This window comes from Uloborus diversus, chromosome 6, assembly GCF_026930045.1.
Source record: "Uloborus diversus isolate 005 chromosome 6, Udiv.v.3.1, whole genome shotgun sequence".
In the NCBI taxonomy this organism is placed as follows: domain Eukaryota; kingdom Metazoa; phylum Arthropoda; class Arachnida; order Araneae; family Uloboridae; genus Uloborus; species Uloborus diversus.
The window spans coordinates 168,382,389-168,405,657 of record NC_072736.1 but is presented as its reverse complement, the minus strand read 5'-3'; the positions used below and the strand labels follow the sequence as shown (position 1 = coordinate 168,405,657).

The following is a 23,269-nucleotide window of genomic DNA, read 5'->3' as shown; positions in this document are numbered from 1 at the left end:
TGGGTGCCCTCTGAAATATAAAAATACATTAATCCCTATCATGAGTATATTTAATTTCATTTAAAATCTTAATTATGTCTGTAAAAGTAATTTGAATAAATGTCTATAATACGGAAAGATTCTTTGCATCTAAGATCTGCAGTGTGACTTATCTGCAGTGTGATTGCGTATGTAATATGCAATGTTTTCAAGTGTTTGTTAATTTTATTCTTTTACAGGGACAAAAATTTTTGTGTATGGGAAGCGAGTTCAATACTTCGGTTTTACACCAAGAAAATAAGTGAAAAAATTGTAAAACAAACCTTTATCAAAAAAAAAATTGTTTGAGAGGATTTTTCAGATTTTTTTTTGGGGGGGGGAGGGGGGAGGAGTACTGGCTTGAGTGTCTCATCTTGCTACAAATGATCATATTTCTCCAAAGGAGAGATAAACTATACATTTCCCTAACCCTTCAGAAGAATATTAATGGTGAGTACAATGTTGTTTCTCCTATCAAATATAAATAATTGCTTGTAACTGCCGAAAACTGAATAAAATTAGGGGGCAAGATATCAAAAAGCGGGGGGAGTGATTGGGGAAAACGGTAGTCATGATTTGATTCAAGGGCTCATTTTACATGAGAATCATCAAAAATGGTGTCAGAAGCATTTTGAAGGGGTACTTTTTCATGTGCAGCCATGGGGGCCCATATGCAAAATTGTAAGGGGGGGGGGCTCAGAAATTTTAACCATGGTTTAACAGGATTTTTTCCCCATGGAGGCAGATTTCAGACAGATTCGAGTCATTAAAATTTGACATTTTTAATTATTCATTCATTAATGGCTGGAGAAGAAATGTTTTTATATTTTTGCAAAGAAAAAAGTACTAAAAGCAAGGAAGTTCCAAGGGGGGGGGGGGGGTTCGAGCCCCCCCCCCCCCCTTGCCCCCTATATGGGCGCCTTTGTGTGCAGCGCAATGGGTATCCAGTTATTGAATATAGGTATAAAAATTTTAAATGTTACAAAACTCCCCCGAAAAATGTTTCTGAAAACAGTTACAACTTTCTTTAGTTTATATTCATGTAAATAACATGGATTAAAAGCAATTTTACCAAGACTTAGTTAGAAAGGGTAAAAATTATGATAAAAGTCAAAAAAAGATACCTGGGTACCCGGTCATTGACGATAGGGTTAATCACAGTTCCAAAGGAGAAATAAAGCCACCAGGCAGTAGCCTAACTTCAAATTTGGGACCGCGTGCAAAATCTAATTTTGCCCTCCCCCCTACTAAAAATTGTATTAATGTATATTTGTAGTACAATTTTTCGATTTTGTAGGACCCACAATTTTTTTTTAACACACACACACAATACATGGAGCGAGAGAGAGAGAGAGAGGGGAGAGTTGAGTTTTTAGTTTGCAAAGTGATCATTAGCTATAGAAATCCGGAGAATTCATCACAATGAGGAGAAAAAGAATTAGCAATATGAATTTAATGGTAAAGATAATATTTGAACAAAACTAGGGGTTAGTGGTGAGTTTCTAAAATTCTTCTGAAATTCTAGTTTAAAAACGGAATTTTAGACTATATGTGGAAGAAGAAAGTTTCAATCCATCATAAATTTTCCCAAGTTTTAGAAATGCGATTGCAAGACATTTTTTGAAACGTAAGGGATCAGTGACTCTCTTCCACAAATATTTTGTCATTGGAAGTTTGAAAAACACAATTTTAAAAGACCTTCGATGATGTTAAAACAACAGAGTTCAGATTCGGGGGTTATCCCCGGAAATTTTTCGAAATTGAACATGTAAAAATGCAATAAGACACCTTTGGTGACATTAGGTGAAAGGATGAGGTTCAGAACTTTCCAACGGAGTTTTTCAAATTTCCAAAATAGTGATTTTAAATGATTACATTGTGGTGTTTTAATGTTAAAAGAATGGAAGCTTCGAAGGCCTTACCCGTAAATTTGGAAGGAGTCAGGGACTCTTCGGAAAATCTATCGATATTAAAGTTCACAAATATAATTTTAGACAATCTTCATTATGTTAATAAAAAAGGGGGAGGGGTTCGGGTGCTCTCCCCAGGACGTTTTTAGGATGTTACGTAAGGGGAAGCTGTTCAAAGATGAGACTTCTGGAAAAAAAAATTCATATTGAAGTTCCCAAAATGCAATTTTAGATGATCTTCGGTACTTTTAAAAGGAACGAGGGTTCAAAAGAGAAGGGTTCCAGGGCTCTCCCGGCATTTTTTCAAAATCAAAGTTTTAACATCACAAATTTGGAATGGGATGAGGTTTGGAACTTTTGCCCCAGAGTTTTTCAAAATCAAAGTTCTAAAACAGCAATTTTAAGCGATTTTTGGACAGATTAGAGAGAAGGAGGTTTTTCGGACTATCTCCCAGAATGTTTCCTAAATTGAAGTTTAAAAACACAATAAGCTGTCTTTGGTGAAATAATAGGAAATTATTTAGTTTTAGAATCCTTTCTTCCCCACCTTTTTAGCTCAGTCCCAATCTTTTATTTATTTTGGGGAAAAAAAAATTTGAGAACTTAGTAGGTAAAACATCAGCAATTGCCCCCCCCCCTCCCAAACAAAAGTTTAAAGTAGCTATTTAAATTTCTTTTCTTTAAATTGGGATGTCTGGAGTTGGGGGCTATTCCGCCACCTAATGTCAGGGCCTGTTTACTGAGACCCTGATATTTGGGGGCCCCTAAATGGCGAAAACTGTTTTAGCAAATGGTAGAAATTGTAAAATTTGGCTACAAGAGGGATCCGAAAAAGTGTCTGACCTACGACCTCTGATATCTTAATCGTGGGCGGGCTCTAAGCCAATAGGTTCTGGGACCCTAGAGGGGCTCAGAATAAATTTTAGAATTACGGAAAAATTTAATAAAATTGAATGAAAACAAAGCAAAAAAAATTTCGGGCTCCTTCCCATACTTCCATATTGTACAGCAGCATTTACCAGGGCTTGTTTGGTAGCATCTTTAGTCACAAAACAGAAGAAAGGTTTCTCCTACAATTTGTACTAGGCATCTCCAAGTTTTTGATACTGAGATTTACACCCCTTTGTTTCTAGGTGCTCCGATTACTATTGTTAAATTTAATATAACCACTTTCTTCTTCTTTTTGTGTGCCAATGCACGATTGGCACTAATTTTCCAAATGTCACACTGTATGTTCAGGTGCATGGTGTAAAAAATAATAAAAATAAAAGAAAAAAAACTTCTATAAAATAATCACTTCAATATTATAGTTAAAGCATTTAAATTATCAATCAAACAACATTAACCTTGACTAAAATACTTCAAATTGATAATTTTTGTATACTTAATAGCAAAATTTGAATGTATAATTAGTACAAAATAATATAGAACTACAGTGGAAAACGTTTAACACGAAGCTGAAGGGGCCGGAAAAGCTTTTCATGTTAAAAGAATTTCGTGCTAAAAGATTTGTATTAAAGTGCTTGGGATACCATCTGGACCGCTATATCACTTCATATTAACTAATTTTTCATGAAAAGAGTTTTCGTGTCAAACGTATTTGACTGCATAGACAAACCTGAAAGCGTTTTTTACTTCCTTTTACAAAAAAGGAAGTATTGTATTTGCGAAAAAAATTTCACTCAAAAATCAGCCTTAATTTCCATTTTGCATACCCCCGAATGAATGTTGAGTTTTTTTTTCGACCCGACCACACGTGGATATATGCCTAGGAACGTACAGACACCCGAAATATCCAATTTGACGACCCTCGAGTTAATTACAATGAATTTTATCGTGACATACGTATGTGCGTATGTATCTCACTTAACTCAAAAAGGGTATGTCCTAGAAAGTTGAAATTTGGTATGTAGACTTCTAGTGGGGTCTAGTTGTGCATCTTCCCTTTCGGTTGCATTCGGATGTTCCTAAGGGGGTCTTTTGAGCTTTTTTGTGGCGAAATCATTGTTAATTTCGATGTAAACTCAAGTGGTGTTATAATTTGTCGTACACTTGGCGATATATCGTCAGTCTTTTGGTCGCCAACTTGGCAACAAATTTGGCTTTTTTTTTTTAATTTGGTTTAAATTTGGCCACTGTTGGGGATATTTAGAGAGTAAATAATTAAATCACATTAAAATTGCCAATAATGGGGAAAATGACATTAAATTGGAGTAAAAGGAAGTCATGTGATGCACACATCAGCTTGTTTTAATTTGAATTACTTACCTGTAAATTTCAAGGCCCCTATATTCAAGATGCATGTCAGGATCGGGATCTCTTTTGAAATCGTTGAATGAAAGACGACCTAAACTTTTTTGGACCAGTTTGCAGTAGGGAGTGTGAAAAAGCATAGCATCCAAGTCTTTTAACGTGAAGCACTTTTTGTCTGAAACATTAAAGAAAATTAGCATGCATTTCAATACATATACTCTTTTTTTTTTCTTTACATGTAATCAAATTACTACCTTTGCACTTAATCATAGCCATTTTGTCAATAATAACAATATGGTTATAACATGAAGAAATAATGGTCCCTTCAACTGCAACAACTTCAATGCCGTAGCAGTTCAAAATTAATAACTAAAATTTAATTTTCATCTATTTGCAGATCATTTCAATTATTAACAAAACACAAACATACAAATAAAAAAATATAAATGCATACATGAATAGAGATGAATCCAGATTTATTAAAGGAAAAAAATTCAAGACACCTTTCCCAATCTTTTTTTGGCCCACAGGCCAGTTAAATTTAAGGTAATTTCAGGGACTGATGATCCTCCCCCCCCTTCCCCCCCATCATCAAAATATTACTTTAGAAGCAAATAGTATCACTTTTAATATCACTGCTCTAATAAAACAGTTAAGATAAGCAATGATTATATTTATTATGTACTAGCGGTACGCGCACCGCTTTGGCCCGTAGTATAAAATTAAAAGGTCATTTGGTTTGCCTGTATATTTACAAATAATGGATGATAAATTTCTCGCCAATTTGTTATGTTCATTGCCCATGTTATAGTAATTTGCTCGCACATGTTATGATAATTTACACGACAACGTTATGATAATTTGCTCAATAAAATTTCTTAAAATTGGAATAGAAAAAGAACAAAATACAATTTTCAAAAAATCGCTTCGAGGTGCTCACCCCTATCCTACGAACTAATTTTGAGCCAAATTTCATTAAAATCGGCCAAACGATCTAGGCGCTATGCGCGTAATAGACATCTAGACAGAGAGACAGAGATCCAAAAAGACTTTCAGCTTTCTTATTAGTAAAGATGAGTGAATTAACTTTTGAAAAGAATGAGAAATTATTATTTAAAATAGTTCAAGTTTTAAAAAAGTGGGATGTAACAAGTGAAAAATAATGAGCATACTCTAATATTGCCAGCCTCCAATAACAAAATAATGGATTCCAGGTCCTAAGTTAATGTTTTCAGCAAAAAAGCATGGAGTAAATTTGCATTTTTTTTTTCGGGGGGGGGGGGGGGGACTCTTTTAATGTGCATAGGCAAAAAAGTTGAGAATTTGTTTAAGTTTTCTCCTAACTAAAGCTAGCACAGACCAGCTGTTAAGAATTTCTGTTCTATATGTTTTTGAACTGAAGGGGAAAAGCCATTAATAATACATTTTACTTTGCAATATTGAAAGTATTAAACATATTTACATCTTTACTAATAATGATTCTGGATGTTGATTCACAAGTCATAGCAAAATTATTTTAAATTTTTTGTAACCTGAATTCTTCCAGCCTGTTAGTTTAAAAAACACAGAATCCAGAGAAGTTTAACTTCTGCAAAGGGGAAATGAGAGAGTAATTAATATGCTTATGCCAGAAAGAAGTGAAAAAATTTGAATGAATCATGCATCAGAAAGACCAAAAAGTACACCTTGAAAAGTTCCATGAGGATTTTCTTGGACAACAGCCAAGACATGCTTTGGATTTTCTCATGCAGTAATTGTTGTAGTTGTTCAATTATATGCAAGCTAGGGGAAAATCCGCTTAATAACAAAAAATAATGCAGTGCTTTTGTGGTCATAGCGTCTAACTTAAATGATGCTAAATGGCTTTTAAAAAATTATCTGCCAAATGCTGATCAATTGCACTCTTTAAAAAAATTAATTAAGGATTTTAAAGTATACAAAAGACATTAAGTAATTGGTAACATTCTTTCCACCAAAAACGAGAGGCAAACTTTATAAACTAATTTACTAAAAATATATTACTTGCATTAATTAATGAGTTTAGGGATGGTAATTTCAACAAATTAAAAAAACATATCCCTAAGCACTTAAAGCAGAAAAAAAGTTTCAAAAAAGTGTCTACTAATGGAACTGCTGCTGTCGACTTAAGAATTGCTCCAGTTACCCTTTAACTAGTTGATCAGATAGTAAAATACAGAATTTAAAAAAAAAGAAAAGATCTACTAGGGAAAACATGATTGTTTTGAGAGAGAGTGGGATTTTAGGGAGGTCATTTAATGGAAAACAAGTTGGCCTCAAATTAGTTGATGAAATTCGCTTTCATCAATTTTGGTTCTTAAGAAAGATAGTTAGTCACAAAAGGTTCACTGTATATACAAACAAATTACAATAAAAAGATGAAAAAGTTACCTTTCCCTTTGGAAAGCTTTTCAGCTTTTCTGCAAAATCCTTCATAGCATTTATCAAGAGCTTTGGCATAACTTTGAACAGAAAGTTTTCCGTCAACAGTAGGATATTCACTCATTAAGTTTGGTTTGTAAAAATCATACACATGCTCCATGTATGTGGATCGAAGACCTAAATCAAATTAAGAAATGAATAATATATTTCGAGAAGCAAAATCGAAATAAATGATTTTAAATTAGGCCTAGCACATTAAAATAACTTCAATGCAGTACTATCAAGAATTCTCAAAACGGAATTTATTTTAATTTAAAAAAAAAGGGGGATGTTCAGAATTCAATTTCAAACAAAGTACGAGGGGGTATCAAAAAGTAAGGTAACAAGCCCAATCAGAGAAAACATTTATTCAGGAATTTTAAAAAATGTATACAATGAAGGAAGGCACAAGTACATATTACTTCTCTACATAGTCACCATGTCTATCAAAGCATTTGTTCCATCGGTACACCAAACCATCAAAACCGGCACGGAAGAAATCAGCGTCAAGGTTGTGCAACCACATCAAGACGGCTTGCGGAACCTCAGCATCAGTTCTGAAATGCAGACCTCCCAAGTATTTCTTTAACGGTCAGAAGAAATGGAAATCACTTGGTGCGAGGTCGGGACTGTAAGGAGGGTGGTCCAAGATCTGCCACCGAAAACGCTCTAATGAATTGTGCGTACTTGTGGCCGTATGCAGTCGGGCATTCTCATGCCCGACCGCAATTTGATGCAGATTAATGCAACGATCAGATTGAATCAAAGCTTCAGCATGGCAAACATTGTCATTTGAGGTGGACGTGCTTGGTCGGCCTGATCTTTCCTCATCTCGCACATCTGTTCTGCCTTTGTCAAATTCTGTGCACCAAAACCACACCTGTTTTCGTGACATAACACTGGCACCATACACTTCCACCAATTGAAGATTAATTTCAGCTGGAGAATTTTTCTTTAAACGCAAAAACCGTATCACACTTCTTATTTCAATTGTGGACCATGCTTCTGTCAAGGCGGCCATCTTCTAACTCCAATTTCTTCATGTTACCGGCCTACCAGCTCCATCTACCGACAGCGTTTGAATGCTGTGATTGTTTCCGTTACCTTCAGAGGGATTTTTATTCATACAGATAATTTGCACACCCGTCAGAGCTCTTGTTACCTTACTTTTTGATACCCCTACATATAAGGATTGAACATAGAGTTGTATACCTAAAACTGTTTTCTGCAAGATGGTCAAAAATAGATAATACACATAAAATATATTCGAGAATTAAACCGATTGCTTAAAAAATAAAATTATATAAAATTCTCACTTTATTTCATTATAATTTATTTTTTATTACTCATTAATGAGAAGTTTTCTTTTTAATATGTACTAGCTTATTTAGAAAGTGTAGTACCTAAACATATCCCATATTTCAAACATTTTACTGATCGCTTAATCACTTTTAAACTTTTATCTTGTTTTGTCTCATTTCGTGACAAATTATTTTAAAAAGACAGAAATCCGTCAAAATACGGAAAACGGTCAGATCTGATGAATTCATTTTTGAATTTTGCTATTTAACTTTTTTTTAATTTTACACATGACTCAATTTACAGGATAAACTAATATATGGAACAAAAGAAATTTGAAACCTATGTCCCAAAAAATACAATTGTTTGATTTTTACTTTAAGAAAATCAGCATTCAAGTGAGAAAAAATGCATTAAAATCATCCAATAATCAAATATAGGAGTCTCCTGAATAAGCCTCAATCAATGTAGCAGATGAATTGTTACAGCTAACCTCTTTCCAGCACAATAGGTGCATTAGGACCAATAAGCATTGCCACAGCTCCAGCCCCTCCAGTAGGTCTTGCATTTCCCTCAGCGTATACTGCAATGTCTCCAGCGACAACCAATGCATAACGACCTAAAACATGAAAAATACAAGAGAAAAATTACACTGCCCGTTTAAATAATCTTGAGCACAAAATATAAATTTTGCACATCACAATAAGAGATTGTCATGCTGAGAGCAACTAATCAGTTACTCCTTTGGAAATCACAAAAATCAAGAGATTTCTTGTTATTTTAAAATAGTACAGTTAAGTGTAGTCTTATTATATATGATCAACATCTCGCTAAACTCAGAATAGATTATTAATTAACTTGGAATAAATTGAATTAAATATGAATCCAGATTTTACTTTAAAAAATAGTAACAGTTTGACTATAATGAATATAAAATTAAAAATCTTTAAAAACCATGAGCATATTTCCGACTTTATATTACAATAAATTTGGCATCAATTTTTTACAAAATTTAAATGCACTTAACACTTCTAAATAATGTGGAACACACATAAAAATAAAGATAATCACAACTAAAATTTGCCAGTTGCAAAAGCAGAATAAAGAGTAAAAATTGAAAAGCCTTTCTCATATGCTAATGTGAATTACAAGTATTTTATATCTTAACAGATATAAACTGGCAACTTCCCTTATCAACCAAATAAAAGCCTACATTTTATTCAATATCTGTTAAAAAAGGTAACATAATTCCAGTTCTATGTAACTTGAAAGTTCCACACAAATTTCAGAAGCAGAAAAACATACAGCGCTCTTTCTTTTAGTACTAATATTTTTAAATGTGCAAGTATAGTGCTGGCAAAAAGGTCCTTACATTTGGCTGGCAATTAAAAACTTTACATGCAAACTTCTTGTTGTGATTTTATTGGCATGCACCCTAGTGATTTGGCCAAATACCGAATACCTGGCCACAACCTAGGCCGAATATTTGGTATTCGGCCAAATCACTAGGGAGCATGCCAATAACATTATGACAAGAAGTTTGCATGTAAAGTTTTTAATTGCCAACCATATGTAAGGATTTTTTTGCCTGCACTGTATGTTTTCATGACCAAAATTGTGAAATAAAGCTACTCTTAAAGGAATTATCAAACTTGGTTCATCCATATAGGAGCCATGAGCCACAAGCAGATACACACACACATCAAACTTATTAACCCCTTACTTGTTGCATCAGAAGTTAAAAATGAATTAGAAATTATTTTATTCATTAATAAAATAGAAACTAGAAACAGATAAAAATTTTAAAATCATTGTCCGTCCTTGTTTTACAATAATGAAATCATTATCAATCACATGAACAAAAAATAATAATTGTATTTCAAATCTGCTCTAAAGGCTATAATTCAAGTTGTATATAACTTCGAAGTTTCAAAAAAAATTCCAACAGACACAAAAGAATTTGTTCTTTCGATAAGTACAGTAAAACCTGTGAAGTTGACCACCCTTGTAAGTTGACCACCTATCTAAGTTGACCCCTATTTTCAGACACAGAATTAGATCTATCTTTACTAATATTATAAAGAGAGAGAGAGAGCGGATTTTTGTGTGTTTATATGTTCGAGGTAATCTCCGGAACCACTGCACTTATTTTAAAAATTCTTTCACTATATGAAAGGTGCTTTCTTGCTGAGTGACATAGGCTATAATTCAAAAAAAATCCGATAAATAGTTCTTTTTTTATTCCAATTTAAGCCCAAATTTCACGTAAATTGCCTATTATTGGCTATTAAAGAGGAGGAAAAAGTACTTGCACGTATTAATATTTTATATCGTTAAAAAGGGTAGAATTTTCTGCGTTCTAAGCAATTTGTTTCAATGCTCTAACTTCATTACGACGGGAGCAATTTGCGTTTTTATCTCGAACTTTTTTAGGCTTAGCTGGAATTTTGGCAATACTTTCTTCATTAAATCTATCAATAAAAAGTGAAGGAATTGCCCCACAGTTTTCGTTTTGACACCGTTGGAAAAAGCGAGATTTTTTACTCTAGATCTCTCTCGACCTATGGTCGAAAAAATAACCTTCTATCTCCAAAGGAAAAAAAGTTACAAGCCGCTAAAAATAAAGTCCGAATAAATCTAATATCCATTAAAATTACTGATGTTCTGTTTCGCATTGCCATGGTTATGTCTTTTAGCTTCGCTTCATTTTAATTTCTTAAAGTTTCACGAACTTGGCGCAACGGAATTATAAGCAATAGGGAAATGTTTTCGCCAATTCTGCATATTTCACGATCTACGTTATGATAATTCCCCCAGACAATGTAGAAATTGGGAGAAGAGTTTGACAACTAGGAGTCTTACATTATTTGATGTCTTTTTCTGTTTATTTGGCGAAGTATTTTAAATTGCAGTAAAAACCGCTTCACTTCGCTAAATAGAGTTTTAAAGCAACTGTAAATCTAATTTAATAATTTAACGAAAAGTTTTAAATTCCAAAGAAACTTTAATAGGTTTTTTTCTTTGAAAAGGTGTGTATGCATTTTATACAAAGAAAAATTCTCATTTTACATCAGAGGGGGAGGGGGAGTCAAATTTTTTTATTCAACGGACTTCCATTAAATTTTTAGCACTGGCATCGCTGTGCGGGTACTGCTAGTATCATATAATTCAACCTCTATAAGTTGACCACCTGTTTAAGTTGACCACTAAAGTAGTGCACCCAGGGTTGGCAGGTTTCTGCCGAGAAGGTAAAAACCACTGGTAGAAACCGGTTAAAACCGGCATGGCAAAAACCACTTTCTGCCACATTTATGGCAGAAACTGGCAGAAACTCAAAAAATGACATAAATGCAACTCCTGACATACAACAGAAAATGTATAAGAAAAATAATTAAATATTAACCCAAATACAATTTATTTACAACACTATCACCATTCAAAATCAAATTTTACATTGTTTTCCCACTGCAGCAGCCTGTAACAAAATAAAAGTTTTGACGCTGTTTCTAAACCTAACCAATTTCCCAATTTGTTGTGCACAAAGGAGAAATTTGAGAAGATTCTTTGAATCCCAGCAGAACTAGCTGGCATTATCCTCAAAGAACAAGCAAGATTCACATAACTTTCATCTATAGCACATTTTTTGAAACTGGACCACCATGCGGTATTTGGAGTAGTTGTTACAACGTGATTGGAAAAATAGGTTTTGGGAAAAGGGGCCGATTTGTTTTGTAAAGCAATGGTATAAGGTACATAATCAGGGTTAATATTTGTGAGTAAAGTGCATGCACTTTCTTCTTGATTACATGATAAATTTACTCCCAAATACTTTGGATGGAGCATATAGGAGAGTAAATGATTATCAGTAACTGCTTGATTAAGCTCTTTGAGAATAGCTTTGTTCAGTTATATTAATTGTAAAATGAGAAGTTCTTGAATTTTAGAGTTTAATGAAATAAAACAAATCTGTATTTATTTAAATATTTGAGATATATATATATATATATATATATATATATATAACACTTTATATTAAATGCAAACAAAATAATTATAAACAACAAACTGAAAAATTTGTTACAACATTACAAGGCTAAAATTTCTAACACATAGCAATTTCAACTATGATAAATTTTACTTTGCTTTGGAAATGTCAGTTTTGTTATTTAACATATTTTTACACTAATTATTAAATAACTATTATATTAAGTTTTTGCAATGACGAAATAGAGTTATATTTTTTATTTTACTTAATTGCCTGTCATTAAGTAATTACTAGAGCTATTCAAAGCGTTTTCTAGTTTTTGCCAGTTTCTACCAGTTTCTGCCGGTTTTTACCGGTTATAACCAGTTTCTGCCACTGGCAGGGCAAAAACAAGTTTCTGCCGGCAAAAAGCCAACCCTGAGTGCACCGCAAGCGGTCAACTTACACAGGTTTCACTGCACTAATCTTTTTTTCAGGGTTTTTACTTATAACCTCTTTCCTTTTTGCCTCAGAGCAAAATCCAAGCATTTAAAGAATATATTTTAAATTAGACATGCATTAACACATAAAAACCTATTTTTAAGTAAAAAATGCAAATGATAGTTGTCAAAGCATTAGCAAATTTCTTAAATGGAACTTTAGGTATCTGATGGTTAAGAAAATATTTCTCAGTTCAAGACGTTAAAAAAAATTGTAACAAAACATTTCAAAAAGATAGTTTTCTTTCCATTCCCCTCCCTTATTTGTGTGACTTATGTGTAATTTTTATGTCATGCCGTACATTTTTTTAAAGCAGCATTGCTAGCAACAAAGCCAATAAGATGCTTGGGTTTATCAATAGATCTATTTCAAATAAATCTAAAGAAGTTCTTCTGCCCTTATATAGAAGTTTGGTAAGACCCCATTTGGAGTATGCTGTTCAGTTTTGGTCTCCTTATCTTAAGAAAGACATTAATGTATTGGAAAGGGTTCAAAGGCGGGCTACAAGGCTAATAAGTGGACTTTCCCACTTAGATTATGATTCCAGGCTTAGAAGGCTAAAAATGTACAGTCTTGAGCAAAGAAGAGACCGAGGGGACATGATTCAGCTGTTTAAATTTATTCAAACGAAAGATGTTACGGGGCTGAAGTTTAGCACAGAAAACAGGACAAGGGGTCATTGTTTTAAGCTATTTAAATCTCAGGCTAACATGGATATTAGGAAAAATTATTATTATAGCAGGGTAGTGGAACCTCGGAACAGCTTACCGGAAGAGGTGGTAATGAGCAAGGGCACAGTTTTAAGAGGGCCATTGATCTTCACTGGGGATTGTAAATTGACTAGGACCAGTCTAGCTGGGCCCAGAGCCTGTTGCTGGTCGTCACTTTTGTATTTGTATTTGTATAAATATACTTTTTTATTAAATAGTTGATACTAAATACTAAGGTACATTTTGGTTTCCTATTTGCTGTGGGTTTTAATGTATGAAAATTAAAGCCCACAATTTAAAATTCCTGGAATAAAGTGCAAATATATTTTTAAAAAATGTCACACCCGCAACAATGGACTGCATAACTGGAAATATAAACGTATGTGCATTTTTTTAAAATATCAACTCATTTGTCATATTTGTAAATATAAATTAAAAAGTTTCTTTTTTTTTGAAAAATAAAACAAATCGAATTTAAAATTTAAAAAAAAAACTTATTAAAATTTAAAACATTACATTTTTCTTATACCCAGGATATCAAAATAAAAGTGAAAATTTAAAATTCACAAAGACACTCATTGCAAAACATTGCTGGGTATTGTACATAAATGTACATTTTTAATAAATCATTCATATTAAACTTCCTTGTACCTACATCGACTTAAAAATCAAGCTCCCTTGTTAAAGACACTGAATTTTGTGATTTCAGTACATTTCACAGAAATTCATTTCCTCTGCAACTGCGGATCTTTTTACGAGATTAAAATTGAGAACATTTATTTTTCTTAAATATTAAACATTATTCACTTCATTTTTGATTCATTATTCAAATAAAAAACCAATGTGATTCCTAACTCCAACCAAAACTTAAATTTAAAAGCATATATTATTTGTAACTATTATAACTAAATAAAATTAACTTATTATATTTATTATTAGTTACTATTGTATTTAAGTACAATAGTACTTACTTAAGTTGTAAGTTTAATAGGTAAAAAGTTGCAAGTTGTAAGTTTAGTAAGTTGTTACTATTTGGATATATAATTTTGGAAACTAATTTATTAAATTATCCGCAGTGAGACATAATACTCACACCAAGTGTTCAATAACAACTATAATAAGAACATTGATTTTCCCTTGTGACTAGGAATAATCAATAATACTAGCAATCTTGATTCCTTTTCTGCGAGAGAGAAAGAAAGAATTTAGGGAAAAAAACTGATTTTCATTCTTTTCAGAAGTTTAGGAGATTACAGTTTGAAAACTTGGGAGACTCTCCGTTTCACCAATAGAATGGGCAGCGGTACCATTAGTTCAAGAAGCATGAAATAAAAATAATTCATGCATTTAAACCAAAAAAAGATAAGGTATTGAAAGTTTTAAGCAAAAATTAAAATGAGTCAAAAAATATGAAATTTAACTTTTTATACGGGCCCTAGGTCCCCTAACTAATATTTAAAGAAATAATATCCATTGAAAACTATTACTAACACAAAAAACTTGACATTTGTGCGACCAAAACTCAAGGCGATACTCCAGTTTAAAGTTTTAAGGCACCATACAGAAGATGAGATTGGAACTGATCGCCCTTTCAGAAGAATGACAGGTCGTCAAAATAAGAGAAACAAGGTATTTATATTTTTCATTGTTATTCAAAAATAAATGAAAATGTTATGCGGTGATACGCAAGAACACACTACAAAACCTCAAATAATTTGAAAAATCACACTCTATGCACACATGTAATTTTAAAAACCCTTGTTAACCACTATATTTTCCCCCAAAAGGTGTTATTCACAGCGAGTGAAAAATGGTGTAAGTCACAAAATGATGCGCTTCATACCTCCATGAATATTGGTCGTACTAATTTCAAACTTTTTGTGTTGGAATTGTTTTTCAGTAGAGATTATTTCCCTAAACATAAGTTAGGGGATCTGCGGACCGTATAAAAAGTTAAACTTTGAATTTTTTGACATTTTTATTTTTGCTTCAAACTTTCAACTCTGCATTTGATTTTTAACATTTTTGCAATTGGAAGTATACATCTAGGGACTAACGGTTGCGAAAATAAAGGTCTTGCAGGTTAAAACGAAATACCCTGTATATGTTGCATACATATCCTAAGATAGTTTTAATTGTTTCATTAAGCCACATTTTATTTATTTAATTTTTTTTTTTTTCAGAAAGATTGAAAAAAAATGAACAATAGAATTTTAAAATTTAAATACTCAATTAAAAACTAAACTTTAATAGGGATATTTTTTACTTGATTTAAGATAATTCAACAGCAGCAGAAAGCTACTCCACATTTGAGAACAGCAGTAGATTGAAAATTTTTAAATACCTGGTTGAAATAACCAACTCTCTTCACTGTTGTTTTAAAAAAAATCAATTTCAGAGACAAAAACACAAATTGTTCAACAACAGCTTTGGTCTTATTAAGCGTAAGCAATAAAACATATGGCTCATCAGCAACAATAGTGGCACAACTCCAAAAAAACATTGGAGAAAATAAAGGCTTGGCATAAATTGGTGGCTGCTACTTTTAACCGAGTTATTCTCGAACACAACAAGGTGGCACATGAAAGTGGCCCAGAAAATATAACATTCTGTATTTTACAGGCCCCTTTTATTTTTGGCACCTTGTATGATATACCCAGATATTCAGGGGTAGTAGAGAACTCAAATAAAATTTTCTGAAGACAGTGTGAAAATTTCGGAAACTATGAAGAAGATCGACCCCCTCCCCCCGTTAAAACTCTTCAAATATGCATCCAAAAGTCATTGAAATAATTTAAAAAAAAAAAAAAACTTTTAAAAAGTTTTTTTTTTTTTTGTAATCATTTTTCAGTTTTAGAATGCCCAAAATTTTCAGGAACAGCAACCCAAAATTTCTGGATCACAAACACCTCTGAATAAACCCAAAAGATTTATGATGTTATGTTTACTGTTTCGTTTTTGTAGGTTAAACCAGGGGTCTCCAAACTATTGTCCCCATGCTAAAAGTGGCCTGCAAGCATCTAAAATCTGACCTACAGCATTGTGCCAGGTTTTAGTTGCATATTCAAACAAGTCATAACTACTAGGCAAGTTTAAATCTGTAGCGATAAATTCTTGCGTGTTAAAATTTCGTGAGTTTCTAATAGCATACATTAAAATAAATGCAATATCATTAGTTCAACCAGCGGTTCTCAACCGGTGGTCCAGGGATCGGCACCGGTCCACAGTAAAACTTTGCTGGTCATCAGATATTTTTCTCATTCACAATTTTTAAAAATACCTAATTCAACTAATAACAATTATAATAATATAACTCTTATGTGAGAATTTTGTGATTAATTTTCAAAGTTAACTATGATTTTTCTCAGATTCTTACTTAGTTATGGACAGTTATTAAAATAATTAGCTATCTACATTCATTAAACGTTTTGTGACAGATCGTATGTACTAAGAAAAGTTTTATTTATTTATTATTATTTTATTTACTTACTTTGTAAAAAAAAAAGAACCCTCAGCGACTCATTTAGTTATTTTTCCGAAAAAGAAAACATTTTTAAAAAAAGAAGAAAAAGGTGTGCAGGGGAGGAGGGAACTACTTCTCTGGTCTGAATGTTTTGATTTTTTTTTCTTCATAAGTTTTTGACGCTCTGCCAGTTTATTTTTACAAAAACAAAAGAAAAGAAAAAAAAACATCATTGGCGAGAGAATTCTTTCAAAAGGCTTTGCCGAGGCAGAAAGGGTTGAGAAATACTGCGTTAAACTATTGTGTAATTCAGCTCCTGTATTCTGCCTTAATCAAGCATTAAAATTGTTCCTTATAATTTGATGACCTTTGCTTCAATGGAAAGTAAGGATAGTGAGACTCCAATTGAAATAAGTAAATTGGTACTGAAAAATCATTAGAGAACATTCCTAAGCCAATTAGAGACTTAAGGTTAGATAAAAATGTTTGAAACAAGTAATCAATTTACTTTTTCACAAATATTAACAAACGATGATGAATTTAAAAAAATTCAATGTTTTGCACTTAGGGGGCATTCATTAATTATGTAAGGATGATTTTGCAAATTTTTGCCCCCCCCCCCCCCCCCCCCCCCCATGTAATGGTACGTAAGATTTTTCAAACCCCTCACCCTATTTTTACGTAAAATTAAATTTAATTTCTCTAAATAATAATATAACGAATCTTAAATCACTGGAAACGTTATTAAATTCACTATGATTAAATATTTTTGTGCAAAGAAATATTTACTAAAAAGGTGGACTCTGGACTGAATGTTTTTTTGACACTTTTAATACATATGCTACGATACTAATTAAAAATAAAACATGTCATACCATAGTGCAAATCTTTTATTATATTTTACTTTTCATTCTTTGTAAAACAAGTAAAAAACAGCTCATCCTAATATGTTTTTTACCTTCCACAGATACAAATGAAATATGATCCCTGCCAAACCACTTGACCGTGTGATTTCTAATGTAAAATATTGACTTGGAAAATATTATGTAAGAATGGGTTTGACCTCCCCCCCCCCCCCCCCAAAGTAAGGACATGTAGAGATTTTTCCAACATCCCCTCCCCTCGGTACCCTTATGTAATTAATGAATGGCCCCTTAGTCGAAACTGAAATAAGCCTGTTTGGAATCAGTTTTGAATTAATTTTGATTATTTAATCTCTTAACCCAATGATTAATGAATTAGTTCTCTAGCGACAAGAGAGAAATATTGCTTTACTTAAAACTTAGGTGTTGATTAATCCCAGATCTAGCAGACTGACTGAAACAAAACTGACGATTTGATTAAAATTTGAGGTGTGTTTTTAAATTCCGGGAGTGCCAGAACTTGGTTAAAAATGTAATTTTTCATGTCTATTAGTTTTAATACAAAAATTTTCCTGTGATTCTGAACTACATTTCATATGATGAGCTGTCTTTATTTGGGGGGGGGGGGTATTGGTAATCAATCAACTCTCAAGAAACTTTCCAAAATGGCTCTTTGAACAAAAAATTTGGAGATACCCCTAGTCAAAATTATTAGCATACAGTTCAACTTCGAAAATACTTTTTTTAACTAATGAAATTTTAATGATGTTCCACAACTGATAATATCCGGCATCCAGAGGCGATAGTGGACTCAAGTAAAATTTTCTGAAGATAGTGTGAAATTTTCGGAAACAATGAGGAAGAGGAAGCTCAAAATGCATACAAAAATCATTGAAAAAAAAACATTTTTTTTAAAATAACTTTTCAGTTTTAGAAAGTGTTGTCAGCCCAAAGTTTCGGAAACGGCAATCCAAACTTTTTGGAAATTTCAGATCACAAAAACATTCCTGGGTTAAACCTGCCAGTTATGTAAACTAGTTCAAATTGTTGAAGTTAGAAACTTTTTTTAACGGTGAGCAGGCTCTGTGTTTGTCCTCACCAGTAAACCACACAACTACTGCAATAACGAAAAAAAGTTGAAACAGGTAGCAATTGAAAGAGCATATTGAAACACTTTTTTGATGAAACATTAGTTGCCCTTGTGCTTCTGTCAACGAGATATTTTTAAAGGTAGCCAAAATTTTAAGAAAAGAGCCAAATTTTAAGGCTTGGCAAGAAATCAAAATTAGCAAGCGATTTCAAGGTAAGGTAGGCAAGAGTGCAAGGAGAATATTTTCAGCACCCTGCGTCGGCAATGTGACCTCAGACAAAATTTTCTTTTTATTAAATAATAGATGCATAAAATCTAATCACATAAAAGCCTCATTTTGAAATACATACTAAAAAATCTGATATATTTCTAGAAAAGAGAAGAAACATTCTTGTTTTTTCCTTTCCCAATTTGAACTTCTTATTTCTTACCTCTCATTCCAAACCTTAAATTACAGACAGAGGAGTAAATGTAACAAGAGCAAAAACTTATGCATTCGTGGATTTAAAAAAAAAAAGATCTTTTAACTAATTCTATAATAGTAATAATTACATTGTATAAAGAACTCAATGGCTTCATCTATATAAAATCCCCTATAAAAAGTTTAATTTTTGTTTTTATAAAAACACTTAAAAAGAAACTCATGTGTGGAGATGTATAACTTCAAAATCTGTTTGTAATTAATATGTTTCAAAAAAGCAATGCCTATTTTTTTACAGCATTAATGCTGTTTTTAACACTGAATTTAGCAACTTATTTCAGGGACCAAATTTGTCGCCGACTTGGCAATATACCTCCTAGTTGTTGACAAGCGATACATCGTGAAACTGGCGAAAAACAAAAAGCGACAAAAATTATGGACTATATCGCCAAGTTGGCGAGAAACAATTGGAAATTAAAAACTTGGCAATATATAGCCAGTGGTAGTGGTAGCCAGTCTATGAAGTTTGGCATTGTTTGCATTGAAACATTAACCAAAAAAAAACGACTTAACAGCCATTTTGGAACATCTGATTGCAACCATAAGAGAAGAGTTCAACTAGACCTTATACAGATCCAGAATACAAAATTTCAGTTCTCTACAGCTAAATTTGAAACAGTTTAATAAAAACCTTACCATCCCAAGCACTAGATTCAACCCATGCCACTGAATTGAAAAGCGCTGCAGTGCCTCCATAACAAGCATTTGTTGAGTCAACGCCTTCCACGTCGTGATTACCACAGTCTTTAAATAGTTCCATCAGGACAGTCTTTACACTTTTAGATTTGTCTATAATAGTTTCGGTGCCGACTTCTAGCCTTCCAATTTGATTGTAAGTCAGTCCCCGCTTGCGCATGAGCTGTTCCACAACTGTGAGACACAGAGAATTGATGTCTTCTCTGTCCGAGCAAAATCCCATTCGATTTTGGCCGAGTCCAATCGTGTACTTTCCCTTCGAGACATTGTCAAACACTTCTAGTTCTCCTTGGTCCACAAAATAGGCAGGAAAGTAGATTTCAATGTCGATGATGCCAACATCCTCAGGCCAGCTGTGATGTCCATTTTGTTTGTTCATCTTTTGCTGCAAAAATAAACAGGGTTAAGACAGTCGGCAAGAAGTATAATGATTTTCAAGATTATTTTTTCAATATCTATATTAAATAGATTAAATAAAATTAAAAGCACAGATAACTTTAACAACTGACAAAGCAAATCCAGTAAATTAAGTTGTATCATGTTGTATGATTCCGGGCTGTTGTGCCGTGGTCTGAGTGTTGTTATCCCAAAACGTTTCGACCACATCTGCGGCGGTCATCTTCAGTGTTCACATGGTCGAAGCTTCCAGAGAAGCGACTTCCTAGCAACTGATGCAGATATCAAAGTGTTGTCCATATTTATGTAAGAAGATCTAGAGCTCTCACTTCGTTTTGGGTCAGGATTGGCTGAGAATGTTCGTCCTTGACTGGCACTGAAGGTGACTGCCATGGTTGAAACGTTTGGGGTAATAACAGTCAGACCACAGCACAACAGCCCAGAATCTTACAACATGATTGATATAGGCTGTGAACATGAAAGCCTTCATTCTTACACAGATCAAGTTGTACTTCAGGATAAGCCTAACATCTATAAACTCAAGGAAAATCTATTATTCGAAAATATTATTTCTTTGATACACATACTCATTCTGTAACTCTAATAACAATAAATATATTGAGGGGGGGGGCTGATTTTTTTGACTGAAAAAAAAATGCACCTCTTATTGAACTTAAAAACAGAAGAGACACCAAAAAAGAAACTGTACATGAACTTATTTAAGATTAGTTTCGAGCCCCAACGCAGAATACTTGACACTGTTCTGCAACATCAAATCATTTGACCAAAATTTTTCTGCAAGTACTTCAAGCATTGTTTACCCAAGCAACCAACATGAGGACAATCTACAAATCAGGAGCCCTAAATCAAAATTGTTTCATACAGTTTTTTTTTTTTTTTTAACTTCATTGTTGCTATGCATTTCTGTAGCACCTTCGCCGATTGAGATTCTCCAAAAATATTTTATATTCTTTCTAAAATGCATAGAAAGAGCAAAGATACAAATTTTTATAAAAATCCCAACCTAAATATCAAACCACTTTTTTTTTTCTTTGGTTAATTTTGCATGATATGAAGGCGCAATTAAAATAATGTTAATAAATAAATAAATTACTAAAGTATCAAGTAAAATGAGTTGAGTTAGGTTAGTATATAAAAAAACGCTTCAAAACTTTCTAAATAATCAAAATATTATCAGGATGCAAAAGGATTTAAAATCTCAAACAAGACACGCAATTTTCGGCGATGGATGTGCTTCAATGTTGGGGGGGGGGGGGTATGTTTCCAAAACATACGTTTGTGGAAGAAATTGCACTGTATGAATATCGATTTGAAAAAACAAGGTAAAAGGGAACTAAAAACGCTAGAAAAATAAGAATCTTTTTAGATTTAGAATAGGAAATTTTTGCAGAAAATCTGAAAATTTTCTAGGAATACCTTCCAGAATTAAGATAGAATTTTGCACAAATTCTGCAGATTTCTTTAAGTTCAAGGTAAAACTAAAGTTTCTGCAAATGACTTATAATAGAAAACAACATTTTTAGCGGGCTTTCCGCCGAATTAATCAGCAGATTTTCTGCAGAAATTTCACAGAAATCTGTAGAATTTCTGCAGAAAATTTGTCTGAATTTTAATCTCACGTTTGAACAGGATTGTTCTGCAGCTCAGGCATCTGTTGCGACATACGTCGCAAATTTTGGAGTATTCTGCTTTGGGAGTTTCAAGTTTGTGACTTGTTTTACAATTTTCTTAACAATATTGCTTTACAATTTGCTTCAAAAGATAAAACAATTCAATGTTGAAAATTCAAAGTAGAAGAAAAAAATAACGTTTCATTGTACACGAAGGATCAGCTTTCAGCAAAGTTATCATCTGCTATTTTTGTTTCAGGAAAACCTTTTAAAATATGTCCTTAATGCATGACGATAATGAAATTAGAATGTTTTCACTAGAACTCACTAGTTTCAAATGATTTTTGAAGAAAAGAACATTGCTCACGAATGTATTATCAATGTATCCGAGGCGTGTTAGCCCACCCGAAAGGTTACACATGGAATGAAAAGGCGAACATGTCAAAGTGAAATAGCGCATCTGCCGTTTAAAAAAATCTTCATTTTATATCGATCACCAATATTTAGAGAATTGTGAGATCTTTATCTTTACTAATAATAAAGCTGAAAGTCTGTCTCCGGATCTGTCTCTGTCTGGATGTCTGTTACGCGCATAGCGCCTAGACCGTTCGGCCGATTTTCGTGAAATTTGGCACAAAGTTAGTTCGCAGCATGGGGGTGCGCACCTAAAAGTTATTTTTAGAAAATTCGATTTCGTTCTTTTCCTATTCCAATTTCATGAACATCTTATCGAGCAAATTATCATAACTAGTACAAGCAAATACCATAAGCGCGAACTACCATATGCGACCATGGGCGAGCAAATCGGCGAGAAATTCATCATCCATTATTTCCAAATATACAGGCGAACCAAATGACGTTTTAATTTTCTACGACGGGCAGAGCCGTGCGGGTACCGCTAGTTCATAAACAAACCCAATATTAAATAACACGAATCTTTGGCAAATTAAGACCCAAAAAGAATCTGTTTTGATGAATTTCAGTAAACTCCGGGAAATCGAGCTTTTATATGATGTTGCAAAGTTAGAATTTTTTTTAAAGAAATGGATTGTGAAAAATCAGCAAATACTACTAGTACTTACACCCTTTAATCACGTCCCCCCCCCCCTTCAGGCCCCCATTTCAAACGTTTGCAAGGGGTTGACAAAGGTTATGAATTTAATGCATTTCATAGGGGGAAAAAACGAAATACATATAAGCAAAAAAGTATAATTATATTGTTTTAAAAATTCGGTGGGGGAGGGGCAATTGATTCCCCCCCCCTCCCCCTGAATGCCCAAATGACGAACCTGCCTATCTCCCCCACCCCCTTTTTATACATGCTGAAGAAAGGTTCCCCCGCAAAACGAATCACGTGCACCAGTGCACGCGATTTTCACAGAAAGTAGGGCATCAAAATAATAAACTGCTGCTCGCAACTCTAAGTCAATAATCAGCTCAAAACGGAAAGTCTTTTGAAGTTTCAAACCCACTGAGGGCCGAAATATGGAATATTGTATGATTTGGAAGCAACAAAAAATGAAACTTAAGCGTTTTTCTGAGGGAAAAAAAATCT

The 23,269-nt window shown here is 33.2% G+C and overlaps 1 protein-coding gene across 1 annotated transcript in view; it reads right to left on the bottom strand.

Moving 5' to 3' along the window:
• Positions 1 to 23,269, bottom strand: part of LOC129224719 (hydroxymethylglutaryl-CoA synthase 1-like) — an 85,876-nt gene that overhangs the window by 28,079 nt on the left and 34,528 nt on the right. Inside the window, exons 2-5 of the mRNA XM_054859265.1 lie at positions 19,628 to 20,072; positions 8,413 to 8,538; positions 6,591 to 6,758; positions 4,197 to 4,356 (exon numbers count right to left, since the gene is read on the bottom strand). Coding sequence (XP_054715240.1) covers positions 4,197 to 4,356; positions 6,591 to 6,758; positions 8,413 to 8,538; positions 19,628 to 20,066 — 893 coding nt within the window. The 5' untranslated portion in view covers positions 20,067 to 20,072. The remainder of the gene's footprint in view (positions 1 to 4,196; positions 4,357 to 6,590; positions 6,759 to 8,412; positions 8,539 to 19,627; positions 20,073 to 23,269) is intronic.